Raw genomic sequence first — 27,942 nt, 5'->3', positions numbered from 1 at the left:
AAAATTCTTACAAAAATCAAAAAAAGTTTTAAAGAAATATATACTTTTTTTTTTTTTAAACACATAGCCTCTCTTTTAATACGGTAAATTAGGATTGACCTTTGTCCTATGATTCAATTTTGGTGTCTGCCCATTAACACTGACCACAAGACTCTCTGTGCCACTTGAATCAAATAATTATAAGTGTAAGAGTCGAACAATGTCTCTATTTTCCTCAAATCTGAACCACATCAAGGAAGTTCTTTCTGGGAAACTACAGCGAAATGTATCAATCATTCAATCTATATAAAGCACCAAATCACAACAAACGCTATCTTAAGACTCTTTCCAAACAGAGCAGGTCTAGACCGTACTCTATGTTCTATTATTAACAAAGACCCAACATCAAGACAGAAAAGATCCAGTCCCATCTTACAAACAGGACTCACAAACAGGCTAGCATTTAGCAAGTTACAATGGCAAGGACAAACTTCCAGAAACCTCCAGCAGGACCAGACTCATGTTAGACACACATCTGCTGAGACCGTGTTGGAGAGAGGGACAGAGGGAGATGAAGAGAGAGAGATGATAGTGGTGAGATGGATAGTAGTAGTAGTAGCAGCTGGAGTCTGGCACGTCCATAGCAGCAGAGGAGACGAGACAAGGGAGCTCAGGGACTCCAGAAAGGTCTATGGTTAGTCACTTTAATGGGACAGGAAGAGTTAAAGTAAGATACAGGCAAAGAGAGGAGAGAGAGGGAAAGACAGGATCCCAGTGTGTCAGTCTAAGCCTATAGCAGCATAACTAAGAGCTGGTCCAAGCCTGATCCAGCTCCAACTATAAGCTTTATCAAAAAGGAAAGTTTGAAGCCGACTCTTAAAAGTACAGAGGGTGTCTGCCTCCCAGACTCTGGCTGGTAGATGATTCTAAAGGCCTGATAGCTGAAGGCTAGACCTCCCATACTACTCTTAGAGACTTTAAGTATGATGAGCAGGCCTGTATGTTGGGAGTGTAGTGTTCTCGAGGGGTAATAGGGCACTATGAGGTGTCTGAACATTAAGAGCTTTGTTGGTCAGAAAAAGGTTTTTAAATTCTATTCTAGATTTAATGGGGAGCCAGTGTAGAGAAGCTAACACAGGAGAGATGTGCTCTCTCTTCTAAGTTCAAGTCAGTAAGTTAAGAGGGAAGTATGAAATGTCTGAAACTTAAATCAAATGTAGCTCCGTTCTTCAGGGCAGGAGTCCTGTTGTTTTTTCCCTGCTGATATATTTGTTCTCACTTCCAGAATTTGCTTTCACTTCGCTTCTCTATAAATCACCTTTCCCAAAAATATGCTCTGAGTCGCTTTCGATTTACCTGGTAATAAATTTGGTCTATTTTAAAACATGACCTGCCTTCCTCTCTGGCTGTAAACTGGGAGCCGGTCAGGTCCGACCGAGTTATGCTAACAAACTCACACACTCTTAAGCTGCTGGATACAGAGAGTAAAAATAAACCTGCCTATAATATCTACAAGAAGGAGCTGACACATTTACAACATTTAAGCACTTATTCATCAAACCCTCTGAATGTAGGACTGTCAGGGCTTTGATAAGAGTTCTAAATAATCTTATTTTGGCTTTTTGGCATGACAAATTTTTCTTTAAGCGTGTTAGTTTGGGAGCTGTGCCACAACACGACACGACTTTATGAAATTCACCAGGTTGGAGAAAGTGACCCACAAACGAACCTGGCTGCATCTACAGAAGACAAGCAAGCTCTCGCTCTGAAGTCGAATAAATGCATGACATAAAAAAAGAAAGAAGGAAAAGAAAACAAAGTGTTTGAGGCATGATATCTCCAAAGCAACACCACACACACAAACACAGAAACACACGACCGCAGAGCCGAGCAGACTGTCCCGACTGAGCAGAGCACAAAGCGTCACTCAGTGTGCGTGAGTGAGTCAGAGTACCTGACCGCTCTGATCTACAAACAAACCACCAGGTATGAAACTGGGCCCTTTAGTGTGTGTGTGTGTTTGGTGTGTGTGTGAGGGCATGTGTAAGCTTGTAGACACGATGAGAGGAACAACACAAAGAGCAGAGAGGACATATCGAACTGTCCCATCTCTAAATGTTTCCCCTCAGATGTTTTGACTCTCCGTGTCGTCGACCTGCCGCCTTTTAAATTTGGAATCAGCCGCAGCATGAAGAGCGGCGCGCCGACCACGCTGACCTGCAGACGGCAGAAAAATGTTCCTGAGAAAAGAGAAAAAGCCCCGGGATGTTTTCTTTTTTCTACAAACTTCAGTTTCAATAAAGAGCGCATTGTTTTAAACAGTCGCCTGCTCAGAGGTGTTACAGGAGAGAGTTCTGGCTCTGAGGAAGCATGGAGTCAAAACTGAGCAAGAGAGTAGAGGAGGAAAGAAAGGAAAGGAAAAGAAAAGAATGGTAGAGAGGATGGAAAGGAAGACATAAGGGGTGAAAGAAAGAGGAGTGGAGAAAAGGCAGGAAAAAAGAAAGGGAGGAAGAAGAACAGAAAAAGGGAAGAGGGAAAGGATATGAGGAGAAGTTAGGAAAGTAGAGGGAAGAAAGAAGATGAGGAGAATAATGATAAGAAAAGGAATGAAAAAAACTAAAGGGGCAATGAATTAAAAGAAAAGGAAATGAATTAAAACGAAATGAAAGGAAAGGAAAAGAAAGGAAGGAAAGGAAAGGAGAGAAAAAAGGAAAGGAAAGAAAAAAGAAAAGGAAAGGAAAGGAAAAATAGAAAAGGGAAAGAGAGACAAATGAAAAGGAAAGAAAATAGAAAATGAATCGAAAAAAGAGGAAAGGAAAGGAAAGGTTAAACAAAATTGAAAACGGAAGGGGAGAAAAAAGGAAAGGAAAGGAAAGAAAAAAGGAAAGGAAAAAATGGAAAACAGAAGGAAAGAAAACAGGAGGAATAGGAAAAGGGAAAGGAAAGGAAAGAAAATAGAAAAGGAATGGAAAAAGGGAAAGGAAAGGAAAAAGGAAACAAAATAGAAAACAGAAGGAGAGAAAAAAGGAAAGAACTGGAAATGAAAGAATAGGAAAGGAAAGGAAAATGGAAAGAATATGAAAGGAAAAAACTGGAAAGGAAAGGAAAAATAATATTTTGTATTTATATATCACAACATATTTCAAAACAGGGTTACAAAGTGCTTTACAAATAGGAAGTAAACTAAAAGACAATAAAAGAGAATTGTGAAGAAGACAATGGAAAAGAATAAAATAATAAAACAAATAACCTGCAGGAAGGTGAGAAAAAAAGGAAAGGAAAAAACCTGTAATAACTGGAGGAGGGCAGAGAAGGGGGGGATGAGAGGAGAGGAGGGGCACATTAGGACTGTACGTCATTTTAATCTGTGTTGCCTGGAGTCGGGCTCAGCTTACCATCAGCTCTTATCTCAGTGTACTTCCTCCTCCACATCAATAAACACGCTCCTCCTCCCTTCATATACTAACGGCTGACAAGCAACCTGAACTAATTCATAACTCTGCACACGCCCATTTGAGACACAACAACAGACACTTTCTTCTGTCTGTGTTTGTGAGTGTACCCTTTCCCCCCTCATATCTCTCTCTCTCTCTCCCACTCTCTCCCCCCATCTCTCTCTCTCTCTCTCTCTCTGCTCCCTGTTTCTTGCAGAAGGCTTAAAAGTCAATATTTGAGGATCTGTTGCAGCTCTTGAACACTTCAAAGCGCACAGAGCTCCACTGTGAACATGGCCTTTAATATGCCGTTCAGGAAAAGATGCAGAGAGGGTCAATAAAGTGGGACACAAGTACTGCCTGTAAGTGTGTACGTGTGTGTACGTGTGTGTGTGTACCTGTGTGTCCTGGACTTCTAGGTCAGATATCTTTTTCTCCAGGAAGCAAAGTTCAGGTTTAGCCCTCACTGGCTTGTAAACCCAGACAGAAAACGAGCGAGCTGCCACACTTTTACGAGCTGGACTGAAATTGATAATACCATAATAAAGCTTTCATTAGCTTTGAAAGGTGGCTCTGTGTGAGGGTGCGGAGGGTTTTCCTGTAGCCTGCCTATGAGAGCTGTTAGGAGCTAGTGAAGGAGCTGACAGAAGCCTGAATAGAAGGCCTTATGCACGCAGCATGCCAGTGATTACTCTATTGAACTGGATAATTACATAAGATTTATAAAAAGCTGATATGGAACATTAGGTTCAAGGGTCTGAGAGTGGTGAGCTGTGTAATTTCACTCTGATGACTGGCCTATAAAGGAGCATAAGAGAAGTCCTTATATCATTGATGTGCTCGTGCTTTCAATAAACTAACCTCTTAAAGAGGAGCAGAGTGAAGTCAGAGTCTGATTTCAGGTTATAAGCTTTCATTCCCAGGCTGTGACAAATACTTGATTATGATTCGTCAAATCCCCAGGGTGAGTAATTCTCAACAACAAAAGCAACATTTGGCCCATTTCACCTCTGCCTGTTGACACTGTGGCAAAAATGTTAACAATTAAATTGAAATCCTTTTTCTGAGCGACACCTTTGTTTCTTAAAGAGTTCATAGTGCCCTATCTAGAACACTATGCTCCAAGAGTGCAGGCCTGCTCATCGTACCTAGAGTCTCTAAAAGTAGTATGGGAGGTCGAGCCTTCAGCTATCACGCACCTCTCCTTTGGAATCATCTACCAGTCAGGGTCCAGGAGGCAGACACCCTCTCTACTTTTAAGAGTAGGCTTCAAACTTTCCTTTTTGATAAAGCTTATAGTTAGAGCTGGATCAGGCTTGGACCAGCTCTTAGTTATGCTGCTACAGGCTTAGACTGAAACACTGTCTTTCCCTCTCTCTCCTCTGTCTGCCTGTCACTTACTTTAAGTCTTCCTGTTTCATTAAAATTACTAACCATAGACCTTTCTGGAGTCCCTGAGCTCCCTTGTCTCGTAGGTTCCTCTGGATCTCTGCTGCTGTGGACGTGCCAGACTCCAGCTGCTACTACTACTACAATCTGTCTCACCACTATCATCTCTCTCTCTCTTCATCTCCCTCTATCCTTCTCTCCAACACGGTCTCAGCAGATGTGTGTCTAACATGATTCTGGTCCTGCTGCCTGTTAAAGGAAGTTTGTCCTTGCCACACAGTACCTAGACTGTTATTTTGAAATGACAGGTTCATACAGATCTAATATAAGCAGCATCTAGTGTTCTGACTACATTTCACAGTACAGGATTTGGGATGCATTTTAGGGATATTTGCATAACCTATTGACCTTGATTGTTATTTCTGTAGAAGCAATTTGCCGTCTCTTCTGCAAAATGTCAGGAAGAAATCCAAGTTAGAATAACCCAGAGGTGTTTACATTTCAAACGATTCCTTTTATCCCATCAAACACGCCAAAGCTCATTCTGTTTACAACCATATCAATCGCAAGAAGCAGAAAATCTTCCGCCTGAAGGCGAGAGTGTACAACGGTTAACTTGGCAAACTGGACTCAGTTAAACCTTTGTGAATAATCATTTTCTGAATATATCTGCAGACTAATTCAGGTATTTACACATTCTGTACTCATGTGTGTTTTGACCCAGCGTGTCATGTGTCTCTGTGAAAGTATCTGATACTGTTGGGCGGCAGAATAAACCCATGCTAAATCACTTCGCTCCTTTTCTGCAGTTCCTGGAGTTTGAAGTTTTGATTAGATTTTCCGTGACTGAGTCTGAGAGCAGCACATTAAAAAGTGTTTTACATTGAGGCATAAGGAGGTTATGAAAACAGTTTATCATTAATGTCAAAACAGCAGAAAAAAACTCAGCTGATACTAAAAATGTCCCATTAATTCCATCTTGAACTAACAGATGCATCTACGGAACAAATCAGAGCCTTATCAGCGGTACCGAGCACGCCATCAGACAGTAAAAACAACATTCATTTGTCACTCATGCCAGGATACGAGTGATAAGCAGCACAATTATGCCATTATGTCTGCCATGTAGGGGAGAAAGACAGGATGAGGAGGAAAGAGAAGACGAGGGGAGAGTGGGAGCAGACAGTAGGCTTGGTGTTTAAGATTTCATCGTCCAGACGACTTCAGACTAATCCCTGGAGACTCCTTCCTTACTTAGGAAATACTTCCTTCCTCTGTCAGCCTGACACCGGAGAGATTTCTCGTCTGTAAACAACTAAAGTGAAACAGAGAAGCAGAGTCCTCAGGAACATGTCAACAGTCCTGGAGATGAGACATAACGTCATGCTGATGTTTTTATAAAAAGTGACACGTGTTTGCGGTTAAGTCCTGGCAGCCTCCTCTTCGTATCAGCTATAGAAAGTGAGTTCCCTGCACCAGCCATGATTTGTGTTCGGTTTACCATCGAGTTAAATTATTCAAAGAATTCTGGTTAAACTTGAGGACTGCTTCCAGAAAAGAGTCACTTAACACAACACTGAATCAAAGAAACACGGTCTGCATGGAGGGCTGACTGTCAGCTCGCTCTTTGCTGTGTACTGCTAACAGCTGTAGCTGCACAGTCAGCTCCTCCTGCACAAATATCACACATGAATATGACTCTGCTGCTCTCAACCCGATGTAAATCTCCCAAAAAAAAAAAAAAAAAGCCTGTCGTAAAGATTCAGCTCTTGTTAAGCAGCATGCTGTATCATCTAATCTAGAAAATGGCCCCAAGACAACAGCCAGGAGCCATAAATCTCCATTTCAAACGGGCACATAGGAGACAACAATGTAAAGTGCTGACTGCTGTGTGTATTTTTAGGGCTCGTCTCTATGCAGTGAGCTGGAGTGAAGCCTGTGTGGAATATGTGAGAGTGTTTAAAAATGACAGTCACAGAATGCAACACAGAGAAAGTCAGAGTGTGTGTGTGTGTACTGCTGCTGGTCACGTATGGGATGCAGCATTAGGAGAGCACTTGGAAATTTTGTCAGCTGAACTGGAGCTCCTGAGCAGCAGTGGACTGATACACACACACGCACACACACACGCACACACACACACACACACACACACACACACACACACACACACACACACACACACACACACACACACACACACACACACACAGACTGATGGAGACTCAGCAATTAGCCTCTCTTCAGACATTGTAAAAGCTCTGGAGGGTTCCTCTTGGAATGTCAGATGAGGATGTTGGGTATTAAAAAGTTATTTTTAGAAAAAGACAACATAAAACTCACCACTGGTTTCTGCGGTTCAAAGAACTGGCTGAACTGAAACAACAATGTTAAGGAAAAGAATGAAAGATATATAAACTACAGCAGAGAAACACTTAAAACTAAGAGGACACTCTGAGAGCTGAGCCAAAACCAACAGTCACGTCTTATTTAATATGTAAGAGCAGCGAGGTTATACATCTGGATGTGCTGCTGCAGCTAAACTATACTTAATGTGCTCCAATACTATGACAATCATTCTAGTACATATCTGAAGAACCTGCTTTATTTGTCACTATGTGATCATGCTCTTGCATTAGTCACACCTAACCCTAACCCTCTAAAAGTAGTATGGGAGGTCGAGACTTCAGCTATCAGGCCCCTCTCCTTTGGAATCATCTACCAGTCAGGGTCCGGGAGGCAGACACCCTCTCTACTTTTAAGAGTAGGCTTCAAACTTTCCTTTTTGATAAAGCTTATAGTTAGAGCTGGATCAGGCTTGGACCAGCTCTTAGTTATGCTGCTATAGGCTTACACAGGACTTCCACCAGATCCTTGCCCGATCTGTCTATGATCCGCTGCAGTCCGGCTGCGAAAACGCAACCGGTGACTGTTGACAGACGGGAGGGCATGGAGCCGGACTGCAGCGGAACAGGACCGTCGGACAGCTGGGGTCACGTGACCGAGGTTTTCCTGCAGTAATTACTGAATCAAGGATTCTCCCCCTCCTCTCCTCATCCATGTCGTCTTTTTGGTTCTCTGAAAACCTCTGACCTGTTGACTCCAGGCCTGGCTCCGCTCATCATGACGGTTTGTTGTCATAGTTGAGTGAAATACGGTCTGGTGATAACACAGAGTGTTTTATTCTGAAAATTAACCGGATGTTTTCATTTTGTTTTGGTGCCTGACTTCCTGTCCCACTCCATCTGATCAGTTGAAATTAATGCGTCGTGCTTCGGCATCCGACATAAATAGAAGTCTTGTGTGTCTGATCCGGAGGGCTCCGACCTGCCAGGTCAGAGGCAGTCAGAGGAACGCAACGGAGCAGATCCATTGGATTGTTGTGTTTTCAGAATTCAGCACAGCGCAGGAGGGCCGGACAGCTGGAGTCATGTGACCGAGGTTTCCCCGCGGTAGTTACTGAATCAAGGATTCTCCTCCTCCTCCCCTCATTCTTGTTGTCTTTATCAGCCTCCTCGATCTTTATTAAAATAGGGAGGCGGGGCTTAGACCTATACAGCAGCCAGTCAGCAGGGGGAGCTCTGACTCTTTTGGCTTCACACTCGGTGGACACTCATGGCATCCATTTAAATAAATCATTTACTTTCACGCAAGTGTTGTCAAAACCCAGCCAGGTTTTTTTCACAGGCAACCGTTTTTAGCTTAGCATTGAGACTAAAATAAGCTAACCTGGCTCTGTGTAAAAGGTAACGAAAACCATCCATGCACACCTCTAAAGCTTACTCTTTAACACAATATATCTTCAGCTTCCAGATGAGAAGTAGCCTGCCACATAACCCCCTGCAAATCAGCATATTGTTGTTTTGTTAACGTTACTTACTTGGTACAGATTTAACAGGACATAAGATGTAGTAAAGCAAATTTAAGGCGGATCTGTAGGCATATGTGTGTATGTAAAATGAGCATTTTGTCCCTGTTTAGAGTCTTTCTGTTAAGCTAGGCTCTGATTTGATATCAACATATAATTACCAGTTTAAATCATACCGTCTAACTCACTGCATTTAAAGAAAAATGCCCTAAAATGTCACATTATTTATGATGTCAACAAGTTAAGCCAACCAGCATGTCTGACACAGGGGTAGCAAAAGGACACAGAGGGGGAAAAGCCGTGGTCAGTTGAACTACGTTGTTTCTTTGCAGCAGCCCAAACGCTGGGATTGTTGAAGGGTATTGACTCTGAATAATCCTGCTTCCCACTAAATCCTCATCCTCTGACTTCAAACACTGTGCAAAGGCTTTCAATAGAATCTGGCATCCTCCCAACTTTCTCCCCATCAGTCGCTCATTCTTCTTCTTTGCATTCTTCTTCTCTCTCTGTCCTCCCCTGGATCAACTGTCCGGCCTTGAATCACAAAGCCAAGCCCAAACTCTGTGCAAATCTCGAGGAGAGGCCCCTGCAATGGCTCGCAAACACACTCATACACATCAGCACTCATGCACACTCAAAAACTCACACTGCTCTTGTAAGAGTGACAACAAAGAAGGCACTGCTGTGGACCTGGTGGACAAAGAGACTCCCAAATGAAAGGTCCCACTCAAAGGAGCAGGGAGCAGGTTAGAGAGGATTTGAAGGCCAGCTGTGGGAATCAGCCAATGAAATCTTCATACAATAAAAAACAACCACAACTCAATTTATTCAGTTTATGCACATATTCATCACACATTCACACGCTCCTAAACGGTCTGCCACATTCGTTACCATCAGAATCTGTGTGACCTAAAAAATGCTTGAATAAAAACCTTAGAGTGACCTTTGTGTCATGAAAAAGTATTACCTTGAGTCTACACTTCTGCTCTTATGACATGAGCTATCTTTTAAAGGTACAGTGTGCAGATATGGGAATATCTAGTTGTAATAGTCACCGTGGCCTTGAAGACCAAGAAGCTTCTGTGATGCATCATAAGTATGATCCTCCATTTGTCAAGTTTTTGCCATCAAAAACGTGTATCAATGCACATCAACAACAGATTTGTTGTTCTTCTTCTTCTTTGTCTTTCAACTGACGCATTTTCAGTTTGATTCAAGTTTGTCCACTCTGAGCTCCTGTAGAAACATGGGAGTGAAACATGGCAGGGTCTATTTTTTTCTCTATTTTATTTTTCATTTATTTGTACTCAACTTTTTACTTTATTGTATTTTAAACATAATACATTTTTTCATTTATTTGTACTCTATTTTCATTTTATTTTTTACTTTATTTGTACTCTGTGTTTTACTTTATTGTGTTTTCATCCATCTAATTTTCTCATTTTTGTAATATTTTTTTTCTTTATTTGTACTCTATTTTTTTCACTTTTTCCTTTATTTGTAGTCTATTTTTACTTTATTGTATTTTTTATCTTATTTCATTTTCCTCATTTAATTGTACTCTATTTTTTTTTCCTTCATTTGTACTCTATTTTTTACTTTATTGTATTTTAATCTTTTTATTATTATTATTATTTGTAATTTCCTTTCTCTTTATTTGTACTCTATTTTTAATCAATTTTTTTTAACCTTTTTTTAAAAAACTTAATTCTATTCTTTATCTTGTTTCATTTTGTCCTTTATTTGTACTCCTTTATTTATTGTATTTTTCATTCTATTTTATTTTTCTTAATCTGAACTCTATTTTTCTCCCTTTATTCTTAAAATATTCTTTCTGTCTTCGTTGTTGCATCAACCGAATGTCCCCCCGGGATCAATAAAGTCTTATCTTATCTTAATGAGGGCCGTAGATTAACATTTAAGGGGTTAACAAATGTCACCAAATGTAATTCCACTCCACAAGGGTAACTATCTGACTTTTTAAGTAAACCTTAAAAACATGGCAGAGATGTTTTACTTAAAACCACAACTCTAAGGCAGTCATCCTCCCGGGGCCAAAATGTCAAAATGATGAACCAACTTTATTTGATTCTTCAAAGAGAACAGACAGTTTTTACTTGTTAAAGTTTAAACAAGCCAGATACATTCTGAATGTCTCTGTGCTATATTTCCATGTTATAGTAGATGTGATAATTCAGTCTTGACTAAAGTCATGGCCCGAGTGTTATCCTGCCCGCCTTGCTAAAAAAGCTTTTAAGATCTACAGATATGTCTCTGAGATGGAGTGACCTCCAGTGATTGTGGAGAGAAACTGTCAAGCTGTATGTTCGCTTAGCTGCTTATTCCCAATAAAAAACGTTAAACTGATCTGATTTATATCACACCTTTTATATTGTGGCATCAGGTATTGTTTTTATAACCCACAGCAGACTTCTTGGCATGGCAGAAAAAAACTCAGCGTCTTTGTGTGAACGTCTGGAGCTTCTTGAGGGAATATAAAATGAGGAATGTTCAACTCTAAGACAAAAGATCCTAAAATGCAGCGTCCTATAAAAAGCTGCATATTTTCCCTGACTGAGGCCAGCAGCCAATTTGTGACCAACATAGAAAGTTTACTGGAAACGAACACTGTGTTACTGTAGTCAGTGATGCAGTGCTGCTCAGGGCCGGTCTCAGGACAATATCTGTGTGCTTGGGAAGAAATTACTGTTTAGAACGTGGAATTCTTGGAGAAATGAAATTGCAAAGGAGCAGTGAGGTAAGTGTGGTGGCTGCTGGAGCGCTGCTTTTAGAACAGCTTTTTACACAATGTCCAGTAGAGAGCAGCTGGGAATATTAAAGTACCAAAGAGAAGGCCTGTGTTTAAGAAGAAGTGGATATTATCCCAGTGAGACTATCAAAAGTGTCTTTTTTCTGTGTCATGGATGGATGCAACCTCAGGAACTTTTGTGTCTCAACAGCATGTTTCTTAAAGAGCTCATAGTGCCCTATTATTGCCCCTCTAGAACACTACACTCCCAACATGAAGGCCTACTTATTGTACCTAAAGTCTCTAAAAGTAGTATGGGGGTCGAGCCTTCAGTTATCAGGCCCCTCTCCTTTGGAATCATCTACCAGTCAGAGTCCTGAAGGCAGACACCCTCTCTACTTTTAAGAGTAGGCTTCAAACTTTCCTTTTTGATAAAGCTTATAGTTAGAGCTGGATCAGGCTTGGATCAGTTCTTAGTTATGCTGCTATAGGCTTTGGGAACTGGCACACTGTGATCCTGTCTTTCCCTCTCTCTCCTCTCTCTGTCACTTTAACTCTTCCTGTCCCAATAAAGTTACTAACCACAGACCTTTCTGGAGTCCCTGAGCTCCCTTGTCTCGTAGGTTCCTCTGGATCTCTGCTGCTGTGGACGTGCCAGACTCCAGCTGCTACAACTACTACTATCCGTCTCATCACTATCATCTCTCTCTTTATCTCCCTCTATCCCTCTCTCCAACTCGGTCTCAGCAGATGCGTGTCTAACATGAGTCTGGTCCTGCTGGAGGTTTCTGCCTGTTAAAGGAAGTTTGTCCTTGCCACTGTAACTTGCTAAATGCTGCAAAGTGCTCTGCTCATGGTGGATTAAGATGAGATCAGACTGAGTCCTGTCTGTGAGATGGGACTGGATCTTATCCTGTCTTGATGTTGGGTCTTTGTTAATAATAGAACATAGAGTACGGTCTAGACCTGCTGTTTGGAAAGAATCTGAGGATAACATTTGTTGTGATTTGGTGCTATATAAACAAAGATTGATTGATTAATATTAGTGCAGGGTAATGGGTCTAAAGTATCAGAACACCTATTACACGACTTTTTCTGTATCTATACTAATGAACAAACAAAGATGTAACCGTTACATGGTTTTGGTGCTAGCCAACCAACGTTATGGCTGAAGTCATGGACTGCAATAGAAGTAGCATCGCAATAAAGTCATCTTTCTTGTCAGCTGCAATCAAACCAAGTGGACTTCCCCCACGGAGAACTTGTTTGGCGCAGTCTGTGTCGTCCTATAATTTGACGCCTGATTGTGGTCTCCACTCAGTCAAGCTGTGAGGCCGCTGCCATTCAGCTATGTTCCTTTTTCAATTCAATGAGTAAAAGATGGGCAGTGGATGCTTTAAAAGCTAGCAAACAGAAACACAATTAGCATTTATGAGTGCAAATAGCAAGTCAAGAGCACGACAGGCTAGCTTTCCACTTCAGCGACAAGCAGCACTCAGTCCTGTGTGTTTGATCTCAATTGAGCTCCTAACAAAACAGAAGCTGGCAATTAGAAGCAGTGCAAATAAAACAGCAAAGGCTGACTGTGTCTGCTGGATTCCTGTGTCTTGTGTTGACTAGAGAGTATTTTTCTTCCCAGGCTCGAAACCAAAATGAGACAGTGAGTGGAAGAGAGACCACAGACCACAGAGGGTTAATGGTTGCAACAGTTTCATGCCATGAACTTTCAGGTTACAGTTGCATTGAGGAGAATTAACGGCTTTAATGTGATAATCTAGAGTTGCAATGATGAGATATATATAGCATACTTTCTCTCTATTTTCCTGCTTTTTAAAGTTTCCCCAAGTTTTTCCTGTTGTTCAAAATACAAGCTCACGTTCAGCCTTTAGATAATCCATGAAATCTGTCTGCATATAAAGCAGAAGCATGCATCTCTTGTTTAAAAGAACCCCTCAGTGTTTCTTAAAGGTACTCAGCTGTTTTCTATCTTAGCTGCTGAAGAAGTAACCTGACACACTTGAGTTGTTCCTGCATGGAGCTGTTGGTCCAGGAGCTTAAGCTTGGCTCAACTTAGCTAAGAGTAACACAGAGTCTGGAGGCAAGGTAAACCAGCCAGCTCAGTACAAAGTTCTGCAAATACAGCAACACTCACAAATTCACTCAATGCGTCTCACATGTTTAATCTTACAAAACAAGAAAAGACAGAGACTGAGTCAGAGACGTTTCGAATGCACCAAAGAAGATACAATTAAAGGTCCTGAATGTAACACTACAACGGTTTGTCCTTCTATTTCTAGATAGATTAAAGTAACAAACTGAAAGATGGCCTTTGTTTCTGTTTGGTGGGCAAAAGCAGGAGATGCAAAACCTCTCTCATTCAACAGTTGGATGGGGGAAATGCTCTCAAAGCTGCAAACACTGAGATACAATCGAGCTAACTGTCCTGAAAAACATATTCAATTTGGTAGCCCAACATCGAATATGTAAAGAAGCTGAGTCCATCCTCAAACCCTCTTTTTCTTTAATCCTAATGAAAATATTCATGTTTTATTTTGATGTCTCTAAATTCTAGCTATTATTGTTACTGCATTTACTATTACTATTTTTTTATAATAATAATCAATGTATTTCTATAGTTACTATAATTATTATTGTATTTTATAATTATTATTATTTTGTTTTTAAATTTTTACTGTTTTTTTTTATTATCATTCTTTTATTTTCATAATTATTGGTTTCGTTTCATTTGTATAATATATATATATTTTTAATTACTATTAATACTTTAGGTTTATAATTATTTCATTAGTACAATAATAAAAATTATTATTATTAATTATCTTATTCTAACATTTTTTTATTTATATTTTATGTTATAATTAATGTTGTTTTACTTTCATAATTATTTGTTTTATTTTATTTGTATAATTATTATAATTTTATTTTTGAAATTATTATTCATATTTTACTTCTATAATTTTTTTTATTTGTCATCCGTTTTGTTTTGTGTAGTTTGTAACTGAGTTCAGGTTCAGTGGGTTCATGACAGACCACCACACAAGCAGGAAGCAAGTTCTAACAAAACCCTCACATCACATCATGACCGACAGATTTCCTACTTTCAACTGGCAACACTAGTCTTCAGGTTTTCAGTCAGAACGAGTAGAAACACAGCTCTCCAAATACGTCTTCAAATCTAAGCTTGTACCAAAGAAGGGCCTTCCTTTGATCCGGTGATTTCAGAGCGTTTTGCCGTGATTCAAGCACCTCTACCCAGACGCTCTCTCAGGCATCTCAACAGCTGATCCACAGTGGGCTCTGTTTCTCTGTTTTATTTGAGTCCTGCTCCACAGGGCGCCGGGGTTGCACAGGTTGGTTGCCATGGATGTAAGACAAACCTGCAGAGGATGAAAAAAGATCTCCCCTGAAGCCCCTCTCAGCAGGCTGCATATTTGTGCATTGTGTGCACGATGTGCTGGAACCTCACAACCGGTGAATGAAAACATGCAATCCTGAGAGACTTACTGACTGACCGGGAGCAGGAGGGGGAGAAAAAGAGATATGTGCAGGAGACCTCAAAGGCCGTCTGCTTGACTTTAAACCATCAACTCGTTTTTTTTTCTCTATTTTTTCTACCTCAGTTGCCCAGTTATCTCCTGGCTGTGAAATATCTTGGAAGGCAACAGTGAGGTTCATTCCAGGGCGAGATAGTGAAAGAAAGATACACATTTCTGAGAAGGAAACAGAAAATGAAATAAACAAATACTGCAGAAAGAGTCTGGTTTCGAAGTCCTGCTCATGATTAACAGCTCGAGGATTTGTGCTGCTCATTATGTTAAAGTATTGAGCTCTTTTTCTGCGTCAGATATGCCCATGAAGATTTGTGAAGCCCCACTACAAGCACAAAAGCAGAAGCATAAACTCCCCTGTGAAAAACATTTGAGATAGCCTTTTATTAGTTGTTGTTCTTCTCTGTGATCCATCCACATTCCTCTGATTTCTCCGGGCCCCCCCTCTCTCTTCAGCTGCATCATATAAAGATGCCTAATTGAAGGCTTTTGCACAAAACAAATGACCACATTAGCCTGCCCCCTTTTAACTCGCCCATGTTTCTGTCTGTGTTTGTAATGCATTATACACTCTGCTTGTTCTCTGTTGTCTCTCAAATTACAGTGCAGGCTGCCAATCATCCTGAGACTCAAACAAATGGACTTGTTTTTCAGAGCAATCCCACCCACCCACCTCGCCTGTTTCCCTCCGGTGAAAAAGTGTTTATGATGAAGCAGAGCAGTAAATTCTGAAAGAGCACCGGGCAGCCAGTCAAGGTACAAAAAAATTCAATTTCAGCATGAGCAGTAAAGTTATTGCCGCTTCTCCTCTCCCATTATCATCCGAAAACACCCAAAACAAAACTCACAGTCACACAAGATGAATAACAAACAATTCACTCAAATTAATTCAGCGTCATTGAATGCTCCCCAGATAGGAGGACGGATTAAATGCTTGACTTGTGTTTCTTTTATGTCCGCACATGAACAGCAAAATCGCTCTCTTTCCACTCTGTTAAGATCTAAGAAGCTGCCAGACATTTCTGTTCCTCCGTGCTTCCCATACATATGGTGCCAGTGAGAGTTTTCATCTGTGTGACAAAGACTCTTAAAACCTCTACAGCCCAACAGAACAATGCCACGTGGGTGGCTCTAGTGTGTTCCTGTGTGTGAGTGTGTGTGCTGGGGGAGTGTAAACAGATATCTTAGAGTGTGAGTCAAAAAGTCTGCATCAACATTTGAACAAGTATTAGCGTTTGATCAACACAGATTTACTCTGACAGACGAGGTGCGGAGGAACAGTTTGGTTTGTAGTTCACTTTTTGAAGTTACAAACTGTAACGGGTTAAAGGATTAGTGAATTAAGTACTACAACTCTCCTGAAGCCAGAAACATAACGCATTAAACAGAACACTGTGCTGCTGAGATACATCACAGATCTGCATTAGTCCCAAGTCGGTATTCAACTTAAAAGGTTTGTTTTTGTACCTGCAGCACCAAAAGTCAAAACGCTGCAGCTCGAGTACTGACAAGAACCAGGAAGAGTTAGCTTCTCTACACTGGCCCCCCATAAAATCTAGACTAGAACCTAAAATCCTTCTTCTGACCCACAAAGCTCTTAATGGTCAGACACCTTCGTTTCTTAAAGAGCTCATAGTGCCATATTACCCCTCTAGAACACTACGCTCCCAACATGCAGGCCTGCTCATCGTACCTAAAGTCTCTCAAAGTAGTATGGGAGGTTGAACCTTCAGCTATAAGGCACCTCTCCTTTGGAATGATCTACCAGTCCGGGTCCAGATGGCAGACACCCTGTGTACTTTTAAGAGTTGACTTAAAACTTTCCTTTTTGATAAAGCTTATAGTTAGAGCTGGCTCAAGCTTGAACCAGCTCTTAGTTATGCTGCTATAGGCTTAGACTGACTTACTGGGATCCTGTCTTTCCCTCTCTCCTCTCTCTGTCTCTTTAACTCTTCCTGTCCCATTAAAGTTTCTAACCATAGAACTTTCTGGAGTCCCTGAGCTCCCTTGTATCATAGGTTCCCCTAGATCTCTGCCGTAGACGGCCTGGTGCTGGGAACGGGCCAGACTCCAGCTGCTACAACTACTACTATCTGTCTCACCACTATCATCTCTCTCTCTCTTCATCTCCCTCTATCCCTCTCTCCAACACGGTCTCAGTAGATGCGTGTCTAACATGAGTCTGGTCCTGCTGGAGGTTTCTGCCTGTTAAAGGAAGTTTGTCTTTTATCCTACATGCTCTTGTTTACATGCTGCATGTTGTCCAAATCAGTACGTTCTGTTAGTGGATTAGGCAGTTTCGAAAACAGCCCTGGTTTTCAGCTCTTGTTCCAGTTCCTCAGTAATAAGTATTTACTGTTTTTTAAGGGGATCTGAATATGTCACTTTGATCTTTGAGAAAATGTGAAACACATTAAGGCATTCAATAAATAACAATCAGATTTGTCAGTAATGAAATAATAGTCAGCAGCTACAGTCTGCATGTATGAGAAGCACACGTTGGGAACACGACTTGTTGGCTTAGTAAATGTAATATTTAGAGTATTTATACGGCAGCTGTGACTCCAATGTGAGACGTAAATTGCTGAGCGTCTGTTGCCACTTGAATTACGCAGCCTGGAAGTTGGAAGCAGCCGTCAGTGTTTGTTGACTGATGTGAGCCGATGTTGAGAGGGAACTCTGTTTGGTTTGGCAGGAGCGCACACAGGCCGCCATTTCTCAGATGAAACCATGTGAGCGCTGTTCATTTCATGCAGCTGCTTTTTGACTGGCTCCTGTGTGAGTCTGAGCCTGCCAGTTCAGAGATCTATGACAGGCAGGGAGGAAAAATATACCTCCAGAGATCTGGAGAGGCTAAATAAATACTACAGAGACAAGGATTGAGAAATGTTTATCTACTGTCAAGAAACTTTAATAATTATAAGGCCAACATCAACAGCTCACAGAAGCTTCAAACATCTTCTTTCACTGCAGACAACTCCTGATTTATCTCTCCTCTCTGTGCCGTAGACATCAATCTCATCTTATTCTTGCCTGATGCAGCTTGAAATTACAAGTGCAGCAGTAGTTAGAGAGAAGCTAGTCATTTAGATACACAAAGGTGCTTTTCAACTGCAGGTACTTGACCCCAGGAACTATGCACAATTCGTCAACAGGAACCAGAGTCTAAATTTAGTCCTGGGGTAGTTAATCTCCCCCTGAAAAGCTGTTGCTTTAGAGGTAGTACTTTCCAATGGTTCAGGAACTTTGGGGGGCGGGGCCTGCAATGCTGAACACAGACAACTATAGGGCCACAGGAACCATTTAGTTCCTGGAAGAGTAGTTCTGGGGGCTAAAAGTCCCCGGAACCTCTGGTTGAAATACGCATTCATAAAAAGTGGCCCATGATGTCCTACAGAGGACTCCTTCTGTTTTATTATTATTATTTGCATAATCGTTGAATAGATGCCGATGATTATCGAATAGTATTTTGGCTTGAAATGCCCATCCATTCCCTGAAGCTGGGGATTTTCAGGGGGAGATTACTTACCCGGGAACTAAATTTAGACCCTGGTTCCTGCTGTCGAATTGCGCATAGTTCCTGGGAAAAGTCCCTGGTTCCTGGATCAAGTTCCTGCGGTTGTAAAGCATTTTAACTTTCCTACCAGTGTCTTCCTTAAAATCAATTCGGCCTTCATGCTGTTGTTAAAACTCTCTGAAACCCTATTGGCTTATAATCTGCTACAATAAATTGTTCACAGAAAAAACAGAAACAAAACTACGCCTTAAATCTGTTCACAAACCTTCTACATTTACTTTTACAGGGAGGCAAAATAAAATCTGTGACTCATTTGTAAATATTTCCAACAAAAGTTTGGGACTCACCGACAAAAACAAAGAAAGGGAAGCATTGAAAGTTTATATATTAAGAAACTCTTTACACCAATGATTCTCATACGCCTTTTTAACAGCCATTACAAGTAAAATGAAGGATGAGTAAACAGTTTTTAAGTGGTTTCATGCGTCATAAATGCTGATTGTTGAACTTCAGAGGCTGAGCAGTATCGCAAACATCTCATGACAGAAACTGCTCCTGCAAACCTCGTCCAAATCACTGTGATCATACAGGACTCTCCCTATAAATCATTTGAGTTCTGGAGGAGGATAACAGCACGTCTTAAACCTGAGAGACATCATTAAAGTGAATTAGCTTTAATGATACGTCTGCACATTCAGGTCATAAGCTTCTGTATCTGCTGCCCACCCTTTTCTGCCGTCATATGACAGCTATCAGCCCGAGTGGGAGAACATCCCACACCAAGCAGGGAGAGGACGCAGACTGAGGCAAGTTGTTGCCTGCAAGTCGACTGTCAGTCACTGCTGGGTGAGAGGATGGAGAGGAATGGAAAACAATGAGTGAAAAAAAAGGTGGAGAAGGGAAGCTAATGAGTCAAGGGATGAATGTGTTCCAGGGCTCCAGAAATGAGGATTTGATTTTCTCATCGGGGCGGACAGTCGAGTAAAAGCCTCAGAGTGTATTCCTGGCAGATTCTCACCTTCACAGGCAACCTCCAGTAAATCTGTGTAATCTCAAGATCAATGTGTAGCTGTAGACCTGGAGAGGGGACAGACCCTCTGTTTGCACACACACACACTGACTCATCCACTGTTTTTACAGAGCCCACACAATCCCTCACTCCTAAATGCATACCCGACTCTGAACCACACACAAACATCTACACACGTACAATTATCCATGTAAACATTTGCCGTCTCATCTCAGCACACGTTTACAAAGCAGAACCTCAACAGCAGTGATGCCTAAACACACACAGCGGCTAACTCTCTTACCTTGAAAAGCAGCTACGTTGCGCGAGATGAGAAACTTGAGGCTGGAGCTGGACGTTTGGAGGAGGTTCTGGATGTCTCTCCGGGCCGCCACCTGGTACTTCTCCTCCATCTTCTTGGTGCAGCAGCTCAGGTTTTTGGACATGCACACCTGGAGGTCTGAGCCTGAGAGTCATTGAGATAGACACAATGTAAATACAAACAATGTTGTCAGGAGCATGAGAGACAGGGTTCATCTTCGCATTCCAACACAAGAGTCTCCCTTCATCTTTGGCATTCCTGTGTGTGATTTGATCCTCTAACATGAAACCTTTATATCAAAATAAGAGATAAGCATCTGATTCCAAAGAGAAATAAATACATAGAAATAAGACTTACTTTAATGTGACTTCACCTTTTTAAATATTTTTTATTTATCTGTATGTATTTATGTATTTTTTTATATTTTTATTTTTTTACTTATTACTTTGAATTTATCTATTTAATTATTTCTGATTTATATTATTATTTTTCTATTCATTATTTTAATACTGTTTATATATATTTTTCTATGTTCTCTAATGTGATGTCATCTTCTTCTTATGAACTTTTTTTATTGTCCTTTAATTATTTTTGAAAAACCTCCATAATAGTGATTTATTGGTTTCTTGTTTCAGCACTTAATTCTGTTTAATTTGCATTTATTCTTTTTAACCTTTTGTATTGTTTTTTGTTTTTAAAATTGTTGGAATGTTTTATTGTTGTTATTTTTAATTAATTTGTTATTATTATTATTATTATTATTATTATTATGATTATTATTATTATTATTATTATGATTATTATTATTTTTTTTTATTACTGTTATTGTTGTAGTTATAATAATAATAATAATAATAATAATAATAATAATAATAATAATAATAATAATAATAATAATAATAATAATAATAATAATACAAATATTAACATGTATAAAAACTCAAAAAAGATTTGTTTAAAAACTTGATAAATGTCTAAAAACTCTTCTTCTTGCATAATGAACAGACTGTTGTTCACTGTAATATAATGTCTTTTGGTTTAGGTGAAACGTCAGAACAGACCCACGTTGTTAAACTGTGTTTCTCCAAACATCACTAAGTGTTTATTTTTTGGGGACAGGAATGCTTCCCCCTGTGACTGGACTGAAATGCTAAGACATGACAGGCATAAACTGGGGCAGAGGATTTGCTTGCTCTCTTCAGGCTGCTCCACTTTTCTTTACACATTCCAAAGATATCCAAGTCAGGTGGATCTGACACCCAAAACTCCCCGCAGGTAGGAATAAGTGAGCGTGTCTAACTATCTCCTCTATCACCTGTATGATAAACTGGGAACTGTCCAAAATGACAAGCAGCTTTCCTCTCCTGTGGCTGCACTCATCAGCAAAGAACGACAAGACTCTGCAGACATGCTAGCTCTGTGATACTCTGAACAGAGGGTTGCTTTGAGGCGAATGCTACAAAGTGCACACTGAACCACTCACAGTGAAGTTACTTTCCTAACAGGAACATTAATTAGCATGCTTATCATCTTAGGTCAGCAAGTTACAACATAGTTAGCATGAAGGCAAAGAGTGGGTGTGAGTTTGTCTTTAAGGTTTTAACCTCCAAGTGGATGGCTGCAGGATCAATATAGGCAATATGGTTCATCCTCAGGGGAGCAGAGATGTTTCAAATATGTGCAACAAATTTGGCTGCAATAGTTTTAATAGAGAAAATCACTGAAAACCTCAAACATGAGCCAAATCATAACAAATGACTCTACAAACAGAGCAGGTCTAGACCGTACTGTATGTTCTATTATTAACAAAGACCCAACATCAAGACAGGATAAGATCCAGTCTGATCTTACAGACAGGACTCAGTCTGATCTCAGCTTAATCCACCATGAGCAGAGAACTTTGCAGCATTTAGCAAGTTACAGTGGCAAGGACAAACTTCCTTTAACAGGCAGAAACCTCCAGCAGGACCAGACTCATGTTAGGCACACATCTGCCGAGACAGTGTTGGAGAAAGGGACCGAGGGAGATGAAGAGAGAGAGATAATAGTGATGAGATGGATAGTTTGAGTTGTAGCAGCTGAAGTCTGGCATGTCCACAGAAGTGACTAACTCTAGAGTTACGCTTAAAGAAAATACAATGATCCTAGTCTCTTTGGAAAATATATGCAGTGAAGTCTGGTTATGTAAATTATTTTGGAGCACGCACACACGCATAAAACATTGTGTAAAGATTCAAAACATTGATATCAAGCTAAAGAATGTTGTCGTTGAGCAAGAAAACCACAACAGCCTGGACCTGATAGAAGATCTGCGTCAAAGTGTTATCACAACATCAAGTCATGTCTCAGCTTTTCCACTATGAGCAAATGTAAGCAATCTCAACACATACGGGACAATCAAAACATCTTAAAAGCGACCCAAAACTCTGCAGGAGCCTCCCCAACATGCCTAGGCAGAGCTCACAGAGATGTTGCCAGAGACCCTATCAGCTCCCTGTGAGGCTCAAGAGTGAGGTGGGAGCAGAGCAGGCGATGGCACACATGGAGGAATTCAAACTCTCCTGATAAGACAACTTGAAAGTGCCCCAGGTCCTGCTTTTTTAAAATGCTTACCAGAACTGTTTCCACTTCTGACACCAGAGAAAACAGCTTTGTTTAGGCGAAGGGATGGACTTATGACTGCTCTGACCTAAACTGGGGGCAGTTTGGCAAATTTTGTGAATTTCCTGGAATATCTGAAAGTCATCTCCCCCCAAAAACCACAATGAAATAAAGACATGAAATCTGGGATCCACTTTCCCTCACACCCTGTCCTTCTTCATCTAATGAACCAGAGAACATTCATCTGAATCCATGAAGGGAAGAATCCAACAAGTGTTTAAGCAGGTTTCTGTTTGGAATCCGAAGAACCTAAGAGGAGGTAATAAACGGAAGCTGTGTACAGGGAAAACTAAATTCCAGCTTGCAAAGATTAAAGGGTTAATTTTACACCAAACAAACTGAATCTAACAAGCTTAAAAAAGTCATCATTTTCAAATTACAGCTTCTTATAGAGCATCCATCCCCCCATAAAAGTAGTCCTATATTAAAACCTAGTCCTACACTAAATAAAACACACTGTACATTTAAATGATACACTGTACCTTTAAATACTACACATTCTACCTTTAAATACTACACACTGTACCTTTAAATGATACACTGTACCTTTAAATACTACATACTGCACTTTAAGTCCTACAACCCGTACCTTTTAATACTACACACTGTACCTTTAAATACTACACACTGCACCTTTAATTCTACTACACACTACACCTTTAAGTAATACACATTGCACCTTTTAAATACTACACTATACCTTTAAATACTACACACTGTACCTTTAAAAACTACACACTGTTCCTTTTGATATGCTACATACTGCACCTTTAAATACTCTACACACTTTACCTTGAAATGATACACGCTGCTCCTTTAAATACTAGACTCTGTACCATTTTATACCCTACACTCTGCCTTTAAATACTACACACTGTATCTTGAAATACTACATACTGCACCTTTAAATACCCTACACTCTGCCTTTAAATACTACACACTGTATCTTGAAATACTACAGACTGCACCTTTAAATACCCTACACTCTGCCTTTAAATACTACACACTGTATCTTGAAATACTACAGACTGCACCTTTAAATAATACACACTGTACCTTTAAATACCCTAAACTCTGCCTTTAAATACTCAGACTGTACCTTTAAATACTACACACTGTCCTTTTAAATATCTACACAGGAGAGGGTCCACATCGACCTAGGCAGCCATCTTGCACCACCATATTTCTACAGTAGCGAACAGACAAGCTAATAACATACACACTTTTGTATTTAGTAAGCGGCCGCACAAAAAGTAGTCTATGGAAGGCAGAGAAAGGACGAAGAGAGAGGTTGTTGTGTCCAAAAAAAATTCCATTGATGATTAATTTTGACAAATGGTCAGGTTTTTTTCCTCCAAGACCATCGTAGTTTGTGGAGTTTCCCCGACAATAAGAGAGAGCAAGTGAGCATTTTAACCTAAAAACTCACAGCTTGATGTTGCTGAATATTCCCATTCTTATACACTGTACCTTTAAATCTGTCCTGTTAAATAACAAAGAATACATTTGAAGGCATCATCTCAACCCCATTTATTCTACCACACATCTTATCAATTAATGGAGAAATGCATGAAAGATTAATGACTTTAATTATAGACCAAAGTGTGACACAGCTTGAGGACCATACAGCCACATGGGAGTAATTATGGGCCAGGAGTGTTGATGGCATCATGCAGGTTATTTCGAGGTTTAGGGGGCATTTGAGGGCTCTCTGTCAATTGAGTGGGTTTCTTTACGGCAGCAGAGGAAGGAGCTGCTGAAGTTTATAGGGAGCAGTTTGTGGCAGGATGGCAGTCAACACTGTTAAGATTTACAGAGAGGAGCAGCAGCAGCAGCTTGAAGTCGAGTCACAGCCAGCATGAAATATCAGAAGTCATAATCCCCCCCCTGAAAAGGAATCTTGTGGAGAAGTTTCATGAGAAGAAAAACTTTGTGGGAGGTGTTCCAAAAAAGCTAAGTGAACCCAACTTTACCCTAAATCACTCCTGTTTATCCCTGGAAGCCACTTATCTGCTTTAGAAAGCCAAATGAGGAGAGTTTGCTTTACTTTTTGGTTACAGCCTCCGAGTAATCTCAGCAGCTTTGGTTTGATTTATGGGATTATCACAGCACATGTTATATTAGCTCATGAACTGCTAATAATGCAGAGAGGTAAACAAAGACTGGAAGCTCTTAAAGGGTGTTTTTGTTGTAACTGTGAAAACATGCCTTCAAATATACCTCTAAAACAGGTGGAATCAACAGAGTCTGTAACACTGCTTTAAATAAACCACAATAGAGAGGCTTGTGTCATTATGTGAATTAAAGGTACAGTGTGTAGAATTTAGCAGAACAGACAGAAATGGAATATAATACTCAGAATTACACTACCAGTCAAAGGTTTGGACACACCTTCTCAAGGGTTTGTATTTATTTCAATTATTAAACACTGTAGATTAATACCAAAGACATCAAAACTATGAAAGAACATATATGGAATTATTTAATTCACAAAAAAGCGTTAAACAAACCAGAATATGTTTTATATTTTAGATTCTGTAAAGTAGCCCCCTTTTTCCTTCATGACAGCTTTGCACACTCTTGGTATTCTCTCAGTCTGCTTCATGAAGTGGTCTCCTGGAATGGTTTCTAATTAACATGAGCCTTGTCAAGAGTTCATTTGTAGAATGACTTCCCTTCTTAATGTGTTTGAGACCATCAGTTGTGTTGTTCAGAGGTAGGGTCAGTGCACAATGGGTAGTCCTATTTGACTACTGTTGTAATCCATGTTCTGGCAAAACCAGATTATTTCATAGTTGTCTTAATGTCTTCAGTATTAATCTACAATGTTGAAAATAGTTGAAATAAATAAAAACCATTGAATGAGACCGTGTGTCCAAACTTTTGACCGGTCGTGTATGTTTCAATGAATGATAATTACCTTATTGAAAAATTATATTGTTTTTGTTCACTTAGAATGAGCATTTTACATGCACTGAACAAAAATATAAACGTAATACTTTTGTTTTTGCTCCCATTTTTCATGAGCTGAACTCAAAGACCTAAGACTTTTTAAGGACTATGTCTCTCAAATATTGTTCACAAATGTGTTTAAATCTGTGTGAGTGAGCACTTCTCCTTTGCCGAGATAATCCATTCATCTCACAGGCGTGGCATATCAAGATGCTGATGAGACAGCATGATTATTGCACAGGTGTGCCTTAGGCTGGCCATAATAAAAGGACACTCTAAAATGTGCAGTTTGATCACACAGCACGATGCCACAGATGTCCCAAGTTTTGAGGGAGTGTGCAATTGGCGTGCTGATTGCAGGAATTTCCACCAGAGCTGTTGCCCGTGAATTGAATGTTCATTTCTCTACCATAAGCCGTCTCTAAAGGCGTTTCAGAGAATTTGGCAGTACATCCAACCCGCCTCTCAACCGCAGACCATGTGTAAGCGCACCAGCCCAGGACCTCCACATCCAGCATCTTCACCTCCAAGATCGTCTGAGACCAGCCACCCAGACAGGTGCTGCAACAATCGGTTTGATAACCAAAGAACTTCTGCACAAACTGTCAGAAACCGTCTCAGGGAAGCTCATCTGCGTGCTCTTCGGCGTCTCCACCTGACTGCAGTAGGTCGTCTTAACCGACTCGAGTGGGCAAATGCTCACATTTGATGGCGTTTGGCACTTTGGAGAGGTGTTCTCTTCACAGATGAATCCAGGTTTTCACTGTACAGGGCAGATGGCAGACAGCGTGTATGGTGTTGTGTGGGTGAGCGGTTTGCTGATGTCAACCTTGTGAATTGAGTGGCCCGTGGAGGCATTGGGGTTATGGCATGAGCAGGGGTATGGTTTGGATGACAAACCTAAGTGCATTTTAGTGATGGCAGTTTGAATGCACAGAGATACCCTGACAAGATCCTGAGGCCCATCGTTGCTGCATGATAATGCACGGCCCCATGTTGCAAGGATCTGTACACAATTCCTAGAAGCTGAAAACATCCCAGTTCTTGCATGGCCAGCATTCTCACTGGACATGTCACCTATTGAGCATGTTTGGGATGCTCTGGATTGGCGTATACGACAGCGTGTTCCATTTCCTGCCAATATCCAGCAACTTTGCACAGCCATTGAAGAGGAGTGGACTAACACACCACAGGCCACAATCAACAGCCTGATGAACTCTATGCAAAGGAGATTTGTTGCACTGCATGAGGCAAATGGTGGTCACACCAGATGCTGACTGATTTTCTGACCCCCCCACCCCAATACAGTAAAACTTCCCATTTCACACAGGACTTCCACCAGATCTGTGTCCAGTACGGTCCGGTGGTCCGGCGGTCCGTACTGGACAGCCAGACAGGTGGAGTGATGTGACCAAGGTTTACCTGCGGCAATTACTGAAACAAGGATCCTCCTTCTCCTCTCCTCATCCATGTTGTCTTTATGGTCCTCTGAAAACCTCTGACTTGTTGACTCCAGGCCTGCCTCCACTCAAAATGACTTTTTCTTGGCATAGTTAAGTCAAAAACGATCTGACGATAACACAGAGACTTTTATTCTGAAAATTAAGAGGATGTTTTCATTTTGTTTTGGCGCCTTACTTCCTGTCCCACTCCATCTGCTCTATGCATATTGATGTGTCATGCTCCGGCATCTGGCAAAAATAGAAGTCTTGCGTATCTGATCCATTGCATTCCGACCTGCCGGATCAGAGACGCAGCAGGAACGCAGCGGAGTGGATCCAGTGGAAGTTAACACATTGACTAGAATTGAAACCTATCAGTTCCGGTGCCGTGACGGATCGGAGACGGACCGGACACGGATCTGGTGGCCTTTCATTGTGGCCAGTCTAAGGCACACCTGTGCAATTACCATGCTGTCTAATCAGCATCCTGATATGCCACACCTGTGAGATGAATGGATTATCTGTACTCACTAACACAGATTTAGACAACTGTGTGAACAATATTTGAGAGAAATAGGCTTTTTGTGTCCATACAAAAAGTCTTAGATATTTGAGTTCAGCTCGTGAAAAACAGGAGCAAAACCAAAAGTGTTGCGTTTATATTTTTGTTCAGTGTACATAAGGAGAGGGACCCCTTCCATGGAGGCTGCCATCTTGCTCTGTAACATTTCTACATGGCACAGCATGAAAAAACTATTCACCATGCACATTATCTTTTATAAAGAAAGGATCATACATCTCATGCATCACAGGAGCTTCTTTTCCAGGGGTTGAGCATATATTCCCCTTTCTTCACATTGCACCTTGAAGAGGAGCTTTAAAAAGGCACTTCTTGCAGCATTTGAGCCTCCTGGGATGCCATTTATCTGCTGTTTCTGTCTATGTGATTATCATAACTGCACACACGCCTCTTAAATGGGTTGAAAAGGTGCGTTTCATAACTACAGACTCTAAGAAGCAGGAAAATGACAGGTTCATAGTCACAGTAAAG

General features: G+C 40.7%; 1 protein-coding gene across 5 annotated transcripts in view; it reads right to left on the bottom strand.

Annotated features, from left to right (window-relative positions):
• The window catches only part of gpc5a (glypican 5a), a 175,906-nt gene that overhangs the window by 147,262 nt on the left and 702 nt on the right, over positions 1-27,942 (bottom strand). For all 5 annotated transcript variants that reach the window (XM_034680647.1, XM_034680642.1, XM_034680643.1 and 2 more), the window contains exon 2: positions 19,819-19,980. In XM_034680647.1, the coding sequence (XP_034536538.1) occupies positions 19,819-19,980 (162 nt within the window). The remainder of the gene's footprint in view (positions 1-19,818; positions 19,981-27,942) is intronic.

This window comes from Notolabrus celidotus, chromosome 3, assembly GCF_009762535.1.
Source record: "Notolabrus celidotus isolate fNotCel1 chromosome 3, fNotCel1.pri, whole genome shotgun sequence".
NCBI classification, from domain to species: Eukaryota; Metazoa; Chordata; class Actinopteri; order Labriformes; family Labridae; genus Notolabrus; species Notolabrus celidotus.
The sequence above is the reverse complement of the archived record's forward strand: the minus strand, read 5'-3'. Positions and strand labels throughout refer to the sequence as shown.